Here is a 10,851-nt window from a genome sequence, read left to right as displayed (position 1 = left end):
CTCTTACTTTTTACACATTCTTAATTAGCATTTGTCATTGATATAACCGATCAGGCTCAGATGAAGCCCTGTTATTGCCGATAACTTTTAATAGAAACAAAGAGTAGGAAAAAACGAGGATTTGAAAAATTCCTGTATAACCGGATCCTGTTATTACTGGACCTGTTATATATGGTGTCTTCCGTATTAAACTTATTTTCCTTCAAAGGGCAAGGTGTCTCTGTCATGACATGTTTTAGATGTAATACACCAGGACCTGTCCATAATGATCACTCTAGATCGCAGAGAAATATGACCATATTAGACTGGTGACCACTATGGACAGGATTAACTTTTTATCTCCGGCAAACCGCTCCCGGTGGCTCATGGTTGGAACCACTGTGCTGGTGAGCTGCTGACAGCGGCTCGGGCACATTCCTTTACGACGACTTCGGCATCAAATTGCTTTTCGAAAATTGCCGAAAACAGGTCTCTTGTACCAGAAGTTCATTCATAAGATGAAGAACTATCGAAACAGGTTTGCTGGTTTCGATTTAATGACCCATTAAATGACGTTTTTGTCATTTTTTGATTTAGCACCAAAAAAGAGCCCTGGCATTGTGGGTTTACCCCCCCCCCCCTTTGGAGATAGAGTTAAAGGTATTCTCATATAGTAGTATGAAAACGATTTCTCACTTTGTACTTGGATATCCTCCAACACAACACATTAGCTGATGCAAAACATTTGTTCTAAGTTCATGAGAGCTTTTTATTTTTTAAAAGTGCTGCTAACAGACTCAAACATCCCATAATTCTCAAAACAAAACAATGCAGGGAAAACAAACAACAAAATCTTGCCCCAGCAGCTCACGGGAGCTGTAAGACTTAATCCACATTGTCAGTAATATGACTGCATGATGTTTACTGATGTCAGCAGCAGTGTGATATTACTGGTTGTCGCATAAGGTATGGGCAGTGGCATTGTGCTCAGTCCAGTGGACACTTGCATGTTATCATAAGTCCCGCCCCCTCTTGTTTAGTACCGTGAGCCTAGTCAGGCGATAAGCTTCTTTCCATCAACTAAATGTACACACTCAGTCCGAGGAGGGGGTGGTGGAAAAGTTTTGTTGAAAGTGACCGTCATGAGCAGGTTTTGAGGTCGACTTGTTGAGAAAATGACTGACTATGGCTATGTTTGTCAGGGAACGCTATATGGGTAGACTAAAAGGGAAAAATGCCATTGTCAGGTAATTGTAGTAGCCATTAGTACATGTGATCGTTGTGGAAAGTTGATCGATAAGAGAGGTACCAGTAAATTAGTATTTGCTCTTATTGGTTGGTTTCTCCAGGCTTCTTTGATATTTACAGGGTGTGGTTATTAGAGCAGAGCGAAGGATGGATTCCAGAACCGATTCCCACAATTAATGCTACGGAAGAAAATTCAGACTCCTTTTTACGTAAATCAATGGTTACCAGTTACTTTAATCATTAAAATCTTTTTTTAAGAATTTATTTTTGAAAAATAAAAGTTGATGCTTCGTAGTGCTCAGAAATCAAGGTTATCCTAAATCCTGAAGATGTTTGGAGCCAACCAGGTAACCACTGGAAGAAATCACATCATTAAGAAGTAAGTAATTGGGTTCGGAGTTGATTCCTACGATTCCTAACTTGCATTAATCGGGATCCTAGCTGCCCAGCACTAGTGGTTATAACAGTCTTCCGAGAGTACACTCTGTTCTTTGTGTATCATTGCAGTGCTCAGAGGATGACCTGGAGCATGGCACGGAGTGTCTACTGTTGGCCATGAACTACTCCCACTGTCACGCAAAGCTGGTGGAAGGTTCTGAGGAGCTTTGGAAGGTGATAGCTCCCCCCTCCCCCCATTTCCATTCAGCCCCCCCCCCCTTCCCCCCCCACACCCACTTTGCCCCACCCTCCTTTCCCTCCCTATCCCTCTTCCCCTTCTACATCCCCCTCCCTCATCCCCCTTCTTCTCCCCCCACCCCCAAAGTGAACAAAAACTGAGGGTGTTTGATCAGTCAGAGTCTCCTTCTCTTTCTTACCAAGACTTATTTACTTTTACTGAAGGATACAAATATACAGAGTCGCTAAAAATATTGGTGGTTTATATATGGACACATTCCTACTGATTACACCACCTTCTCCCAAATGATCAAGTCAAACCTCAAGGAAGACTGGATGAACCATTGGACCACAGGTACGACAGGAAGGATAATGTATGGCCACATGAATAAACCACTGGTCAAAGATCCAATCAATGAATTGAGGAGGTGAGATCAATCCATAATCTTCCAACTTAGAACCCAACATGTACCCCTCAATCAACATCTCAACCGAATTGGCGTAAAGCAGTCTGCTGCCTGCCCACTATGTGACTACCCCTCAGAAAACCTCAGTGGAATATTCATCTGTTCTTCTGTAGAAAACTAACTGATTTAAGGGGATGTTTTCTCCCAAGCTACTCCGCACATCTAATTGCCTCTACTCCTCAAGACAACAATTAGAACAGACATGCAGCTATTACAGAATGGCATCATGCAGAAGAGTTAACGCTCAGATGCTACTGGATTGCTAACAACAACAACATATATGGACACATACATGCACTCTCACACACACACACCACGCACACACACACACACACACACACACACACACACACACACACACACACACACCACGCGCACACACACACACACACACACACACACACACACACAAACACACACACACAGACACACATGCACACACATGTATTTTGGCCTTCTGTCAGTGATCCAGAATAGGAATTTCATCATGTACACATTGATGATGGTCCTGTACCACATCGATGATGGTCCTGTACCACATCATATATCGTAAAAAAATTCCTGTGTCTTTTCTTCTACCAGGTGACTTACCAAAAGGACATTTATTCTTTGGAATCTACCATTAAAGGTTAGTCACTGGGTTGCTAATTGGTTCCTGTTGTTGCTTTAACATGACCATGTGTGAAACAGGGAAGAAAGTTATAAAATATTTATCAGTATTGATGAAAATTTGCCATATTGCTGTTTATAACTAGCATGCATTTTAAGTATTTCATCACCCTGCAAAAAGAATTTATGTGAAAGGAGTGTGAAGAAGGAGGTGATTCCATAAAAGTTTAATAGCCTGCAGGATACTAGTGGGCCAGTTAGGAGATGGGAGTCTCAGGCCCACTGGTCATAATAAAAATGAAAGGTGAAGGAAGGGAAGAAGAAGAGGCCATTATTCTGAACTAGTGTGATATATATTTTGTGCCTCTCTGATGATCACTTCGTACATTTTGAATCAAAACCAGGTTATTATTGTAAATGAGTTTGGAATTAGGATAGAGTCCTACTTATATTTTTTGGTAAGAGAATAGTTGCTGAACGTCCATTCTGTCCCTTGGTTTTGTGAGGAACAAAGGGGAGTGATTTTTGAAAAACTTGCTTGTTTGATTAGAGAAACAGTCCCTTTTTGCAGTGTATCAGAACAATTATTTGGTCAATATGTCATGACATTCAACAATTGGACCCAACCTAATTTTTGAGAAAAAACAACAACTTGTCATTCGTGTTATTTCAACATTTTAGAGGTAGTTGCACCTCTACCAGTATGCTGCAGGTCTATGTGTTACCCTGCACCCCACTGAGGGATATAGAAGAGGTGGTTAAGTCATTTGTAGTGAAGAGTGCTGTCTAAAGGATGAACGCTGGGTGAATTTTGTTGGCTTTGTGTTTTTTTTCTCAGAGCGACAGACTGTGGTGTCCATATTAGGGCAAAGTAGCTTGAGAGAAAAAGTGCACTCTGATCTGTGTATGAGACTACATCAAAGGAATCTTTGTGTAAGTATGTCAGAAAGGAACCTGCGTACATTTCCCTGTTTCCGTGAATTTTGTGAAACCAGTACCTTGGTGTCTTTGTTCTTGTGGTTAGGCTTTCAGACTTTCAGCCGTAAGGTCCAGGGTTTGAATCTCGTCAAGGGCCTGACATTGTGTTTTTGAGGAAAGCACTATAAACACATTTTCCTCATTTTACCCAGGTGAGAATAGGTACTGGTACCCAGCTATAGACGGCCGAAGATCAAGTCAGTTTATATATGGATTAATAATAATTGTAAAGCGCATAGAGCATTCTGTAGAGTGTGGACATGTGCAAAATAAATGCCCATATGTGCTATCATCATAAGAGTACAAATACAGACCTACGTAAAGCAAACTCTCTGGGTTGTTGTAAAGAAGCAATGTCTACTATGTAGTCACGTAATGTTTGGTGTATTTTCTGTCTGTGTTCTGTGTTCATCATGTTATGGGGACTATTTCCAAAAGTGATGATTCAATAATGGTCTTAAATCTTTACTGTGGTTGCTGTAAACACATCCGTTTCATTGGTGGTTGGTGGGTGCTCTGGTGTGGTTTGCTTTTGAACTTTTTTCCTATCAAACATCTATCGTCTTTGTCTCCTCTTCTTCTTTTTTATGTTTGTTACTCTCTTGTAACACCTCTAATCTTCTGGCGCTCATATAACCTTATGCAGTTGCGAGCGCCATTAGACCTCTACTAAAACTAAACTAACATCCGTTTCTTGTATGGACGAAACTGAAAAACAGACCAAAATGTTAAAATACAGAGCAAATATTCTGATGTGTTTTTATTTCTGTTTTAAACTATTTGAATAAATAATTGCTTCTTACAACTGCATTGGCTCATTGTTAAAGACCATTTGGATTATGTTACAAAGTTGCAGTATTGTGCTATTAGTGAGATAATTGATCTGGGACCACAATATCTTTCTAATTTACTTTCTTTAAAAAAAATACCAAAAATTTTATTGTGAAGCGCTTTAATTCATCAAGGAGTGGCCATTATAGAAGTGATATACATTATTATCATTATTATTATTTCCTCATCCAAAAATAATATTGATACATTTCTTTACAGGTGGTCGAGCAGGGTGACCCAGCCAACACATTTGTTGTACTTGTTGAACCAGACGAGCCTTTCACTAACAGAGTCAACCTTTGTTCTCAAATTGAGACATGCTACGCTGCTCTACCAGAATCTGCAGTAAAGCTTGGTGTCTTTGTGCTTCTACTGACTCATGCTAAACCTCAAACAGCATCTCCGGGAAATCTATGCGCATCTAAAAAGAATGCAACAGTTATTGAAGGATCTGGAGAAGAGAATCTCTTGTCTTCCTCAGATACAGTCGATGAGGAACCCCATCATATTACCATCCCCACCAAAACAGAGACATATAAATGTAAAGATTTTTCTGGGAACAATATCACAAGTGAACGGACGAGTGAGCACACCAGAACTTCCTCAAATATCTCCACAAATGTGTCACTTTCATGTTGTAGACCACCTTCATTTTGTGGTGAGTTGACAGATCAAGGTCTCAGCACTTCTAATAGCACTCATGATGGGGAATCGGAAAAGCACAACAGTTTTAGTTTGTCTCTGGATTGTCGACAAAAAGGAAACCAGAATTTGCCGCAGATGATTCAGCAGAGGCTGAAGAAGAAAGGGAACAATGGCTGTACTGTCTTGCAGATTGTTTACTCTGTAAGTTTTCATTTTTGGGCTTTCATTGTTTTCTCTGGTAATGTTGGACTCTATATTCAGAACCTGTAAGCCATCAGTACATATGTGATGCCGCGTGGTGGAATCAGGCTCTCGTCAATTTTTGGGCATGTAGAGCTATTGGTATCATCTTAAAGCTTGTTCATTTGTCTTTGTTTGGATGAAAAAAGTATCCATTTACTTTGAATACAAGTCGAGATATTTGCGAAAGAAGGATGTGGGGGTCACCTGTTTTCAGAGGTAAAATTAGTGAGAAATTGGCCTCCAAACATTAGTTATTTCCTTAGCTTAAGAGTCTGTGGTAACTGAAAATTTTCATTCTTTTTGCCTTTAATCAACATTTTTCACAAAAATCCACACAGAAATGAGTTATTTAATGGGCATGAAAGGTGTTGAGCAAAAAAACAAAAATTGGATAAAAATTCACAAACCTGCGGGAAAATGCCTGTTTCTTCACTTTGATTATTTTGACGAGAGCCTGATTCCACCACGCTGCCTCTCATATACCGTTTTTGAATGTGTATCTTTCATGGTGTGGTTTTGGTGTTTGGTGTGGTTGTAGTGTATTGTTTTCAGGGCCATTCAATTTTTAAAAAATGAAACTGCAGTGACACAATCGCTTCCTCAGTTCTATCTGACTTTTTTAGCAGTTGTGAATTACAAAGACCATCAGATCAGAACACATATATACTCTATCTGCTATATCAAAATCGTAAGAATATTTTTCAGTCGTTACCAAGATATTCAAATAACTTTATTTGAAAAAGTATTAGATCTATATATTGTGAAATTTAAAAATGTTGGCGTCAAATTTCTCAAATAGAGTTTTATAATTCTGAGGCAGTGACACATGTAATGCAGAGATTGATGGCCTGCAAAAAAAACTTTTGTTCATTGATAGAGCCATTTTTTTTCTGCTTTGTTTTTGTCTGAGGGAACCGTCCTCTAACAAAAATGCGTCACGAAGCGGTGGAATGAGGTGCTCGTCAATTTTTGGGCATGTGGAGTTATAGGCATCATCTGAAAGCTTATTCTTTTGCCTTGCTGTCAATGAAAAAAGTTCCCTTCTATCTTGCACAGAAGTCAAGATATTTGCCATTGAAGAAGGTGAGGCCGCCTAGCTTCAGTGGTGAAATCAGTGAGAAAATGGCTGCCAAAGTTTGAGAACTCCAATAGCTGAAGAGTCCTTGTCAACAGAAAAATGACATATTTTGTGTCTTTAATCAACCTTTTTTAAAAATTCACATATAAATGTGTATTTACATGGACATACACGAGGTTGAGCCAAAAAACAAAAATTCGATAAAAATTGCCAAACTGGTGGAAAAATGTCTTGTTTCTTTGATTTGGTTATTTGATGAGTGCCTGATTTCACTCCGATGCCTTACAAATATTAAAGAATCTCTGATAGAGATATCACTGTGTAGAATTTTTTCGGCAAATCATCGTCCCTGCATTATGTATGTCTCTCCAATTTCATCTATCATGGAATGGTCCATCATTGGTCTTGTTGAAAGCATTTGTGGGTGGTTGGAATGACCACTTCAAAATCTTACTTTTTTTTCTTCCTCTCTATTGTTTTTGTTTATCTTTGTCTTACTTTTTCCTAGTACTAAATGAGTGTTACTTTGTAGATCCACTTGCTTGTTGTTGATAGGTGATCTGGTTTGATTAACTCCTTCTTTACTATCCACCATATGTCGTAGTATCGCCCATATGTCCTCCTTATCTCTTCTTCTTCCCTTCTTTGTATGTTACTCTTTAAAAACACCTTCAATCTTTGGCATTTGTATGACCTAATTGTGTTGCTGTAAAACTTTTATTTAATAAAAATCCAACTATGTAGATCTATTTCTCTTTATTCAAGCCCAAATTGAGCAGGATAATTATTAGTTTTGATATGGTTTAGCCTCCCGTTTCTATTCCATCCTCAGAGGTGTAGTGTTGGCGCAAGACACTCTTGGGTTATTACATTAGAACATTTTGGTTGTGTTTTTAGAGACCTCGGCTTTCATTTCTCAGACACTGATGAGACCTTTACTTCTGCTTTTTTTCTATGTTTCTATTTCTCCTTTTCTTATTTCTCCTCTCATTTTTTCTTTAATTGCTCACTTTTCTGTACCAGTTTATTGTTTGCTATAACTAAATACTTATCTCCTTCCTGTTAGGTTCTAGTTTCTTAAAATGTAAAATGTATTTGATTCTACATAATTTTTAAATTTTTATTTCAAATATTTCAGAGCTCTACGGAAACTCTTGGTAAACTTTTGGATGAACTCATCTGGCAGAGAGGAAGTTACTTGGATGGGCAGACTCTGTCTGTGGCTTGAGCTTCTCCCCAAGAGATTGACTGTCTGCTACCATATTCATGGTGCTATGCTCTGGCCTAGCCATATGATTGGTTTTGAAAAAAATATTTTCAACAAAACAAAGTTGCTCTTTAAATATTATAAGTGAACACAAAAGTAAACTGAAAGTTCTTTTATATTATTTGCAGTCTGACTCCTGATTTTAAAAAAATTAACTATGACCTGCAGTTGACTTATTTCTTCCAGATTTATTGTTAGAGCTTAGTACCATTGATGATATGTTGCTGTACCTTTTGAATGCGTGACCACCACCGTGTGTTCTTCTCGAGTGGTGATGCCTTTACTCAGTTGGGTGTTGTTGGGCAACTGCCAGCAATGTTGTGATTTGTTAATTGATTTATTAAGGAAACTTTCCATGCTTGAAAACTCAATGAAGATCATTTTTACTTACATTTAAGTCATGTTTATTTCATTTCTGCAGGGAAGTCTTGCACTTTGAGCCAAGGAGGCAAAATAATTCTGGCTACAGAGCTGCAAAGTTCTTTGAACCTCTCACAGGCTCTAATAGCTATGGGACTGTCATGTGGTGCAGTGTACTGTCTCTGTTTTTTCCGTGCATGGTAGACCCAATTGACATACACTACTTTCAGTCAGCAATTCTTTTACTTTGTTCACTGTCTGTGTCACCTGAGGGGTCTGACAGTGGGACCAGCAGAGGGTCTGGTGATGGGACTAGCACACTTCCCTAGCACTTCAATAAAATTGGAATTCTGTCTTTCATGCATTTACAGCTTCCAGCAGCTTCTCCTCAGTGTAGTCTTAGTGTCTCGTAACGCTAGGCTTTAGGACATGTGGTCTTGGCATTGCCAAAGCTCATAGGAGGTTCTGGGTAATTTTTTAAAAGATTGAAGGAGGCTATAAAAAAATTTCATTCGTCAGTTGCCCACGTTTTCAATTCGAAGGATGACTTTAGATAAATATGAGTGCCTCGGGATGGATTCAAATACCACATTCTTTAATTGTCCTTTACCGTAACATTAACCGTTTGATTTAAAGAGGCACTCTTTCAGTTCCAAAAGGAGTCTGAATCACTTGCCTTCTCAGCTGTGTTCTCTGGTGGCTGCCTTACTTCCTGATCATAGTCGGAGACATCACTTTTGCGATGTAAGTCATGATTCAATGATGATGAAAGCTCATGATTTAGTGAGAATGAAAGCTTGTAATAGTACAAATACAGCGAACCATCTCCATGCATATAGTGCTACATGGACAAACTTCTACTCTCTTACTGTGTACAGTGTACATGTGCTACCCTCCCGGCTACTAGGATTGAGACCTACTTTGATATTTCTCTTTATTAGAGTGTATGGGTGTGTAACCTTCAGAGGAATAAGACATGAAATATGTCATTAGGGAAAGGGTTAAGAACTTGGTGTAAATACTTCGAAATTTTTACATTAATATTTTACTTTATGATTTTAGAAATAAACTAGATTTTTAGCTGTACAAACTTTCATGACTCGTTTCATGTTATGATGCTGTTTTAGCTGAGCACACTCACTCTTCCTTTGTTTTTCTGTTTTCTGTACAAAGTTTATGATTTATAAGACAAATGTGGTTGGTTTTTGGGCACCTTGAAAGGTCCTACTTTTTTTTCTGCTTACAGTTCTGTCTGTATACCTTGCTCTTTCCCAGCACTTAATGCCTAGTCAACGTTTTTCTTTTTTCTTGTGGGTGATTAGCGCGTGTTCTGTTGTTGTTTGCTCCATTTTTCCTATCAAACATCTATCGTAATTATCTGTCCTCCTCCTCCTTTTCTCTGTTTGTTACTCTCCAACACCTCTAGTCTTCTGCAATTGCATGACCTATTTGCGTTGCAGGTGCGATAAAAGTCTGGCTTAACCTGGACTTCTTTTTGCATAAAAAAAGAAACATGAAACAAATAAGACTGAAGACTGAGAGCCTGGTTTTGCTTCACTGAGTGGGCCTTTGTCTCCACAATTCACTGCATGCAATGTCATTTTTAAATTAATATTTATTTACACAGTCATGTAATTGCTCTATGTTATTAAACTATACATAACATCTATGTAGTAAATGCTGAATGTATCTTTGTATGAGCTGAAAATATGATTATAGTTTTTGTGTTTTAATAAATACATGCAATAAGGTCAGTGAAAAATAGAAGCCACAAGTTGGTTTTGATTTCTTTGTTCTTGTGTGGCTAAAAATGATTTAGCCTGAAAGCCTTTACCAGTTCTGTTATTGTTTTTGTTACTGTACTGTTTTGCCGTGTCAAGGCAAAGCGACGTATCTGCAAAAATTATTTTTGCATCTTCGTTTAAATGGACCCATATACCCATTCTGCATCTTGTGTCAAAGGCAGGAAGACGTATCTGCACTACAAATAGGATATTTCACTATGGCAAACAGACGCATCTGAAGGGCCATGCCCATATTTCCAATTTCAGCGTGATGTAAATCAAAATCATGAAAAGTACAGATACGTCGCCCTGCCTTGGCACGGCAGTGTTGTAGCTGTTGTTGTTGTTTTATTGTTGTTGTTTTCTTCAGATACTTGTATCTTTTCTATTTTGTAAGATGTTGTGCAGGTTTCTTTCGCCTTACAATATTCTGATAAATCACAATCAACTAGGTGGGTGGTTGATGGGTGCTCTGGTGTGGTTTGCTTCTTCTTTCCTATCAAACATCTATCGTATTTATCTCCCCTCCTTCTTTTTTTTGTGTTTGTTACTCTCTTGTAACACCTCTAATCTTCGGCACTTATAAATGACCTTATTGTGTTGCAAGTGCCGTAACACTCTTACTTAAACAAAACAATTAAATAGGAGTCAGGACACCAGCATCTGTGGTGTAGTTGTTAGACGCTTCAATATAGCTCGAAGGAGACTGGAGTTTAATTCCTGAGTGGGGAGAAATTTTTATTGAGT

At 38.5% G+C, this 10,851-nt stretch overlaps 1 protein-coding gene across 2 annotated transcripts in view; it reads left to right on the top strand.

Moving 5' to 3' along the window:
- The window catches only part of LOC101847535 (D-ribitol-5-phosphate cytidylyltransferase), an 18,535-nt gene extending 8,448 nt beyond the window's left edge, over positions 1-10,087 (top strand). For both annotated transcript variants that reach the window (XM_005109846.3, XM_005109845.3), the window contains exons 6-10: positions 1,735-1,839; positions 2,892-2,937; positions 3,757-3,851; positions 4,947-5,573; positions 7,832-10,087. In XM_005109846.3, coding sequence (XP_005109903.1) covers positions 1,735-1,839; positions 2,892-2,937; positions 3,757-3,851; positions 4,947-5,573; positions 7,832-7,921 — 963 coding nt within the window. In that variant the 3' untranslated portion in view covers positions 7,922-10,087. The remainder of the gene's footprint in view (positions 1-1,734; positions 1,840-2,891; positions 2,938-3,756; positions 3,852-4,946; positions 5,574-7,831) is intronic.
- The last annotated feature ends 764 nt before the right edge of the window (positions 10,088-10,851 follow it).

This window comes from Aplysia californica, unplaced genomic scaffold (assembly GCF_000002075.1).
Source record: "Aplysia californica isolate F4 #8 unplaced genomic scaffold, AplCal3.0 scaffold00821, whole genome shotgun sequence".
Classification (NCBI taxonomy): domain Eukaryota; kingdom Metazoa; phylum Mollusca; class Gastropoda; order Aplysiida; family Aplysiidae; genus Aplysia; species Aplysia californica.
This window is presented reverse-complemented; position numbering and strand designations above follow the sequence as displayed.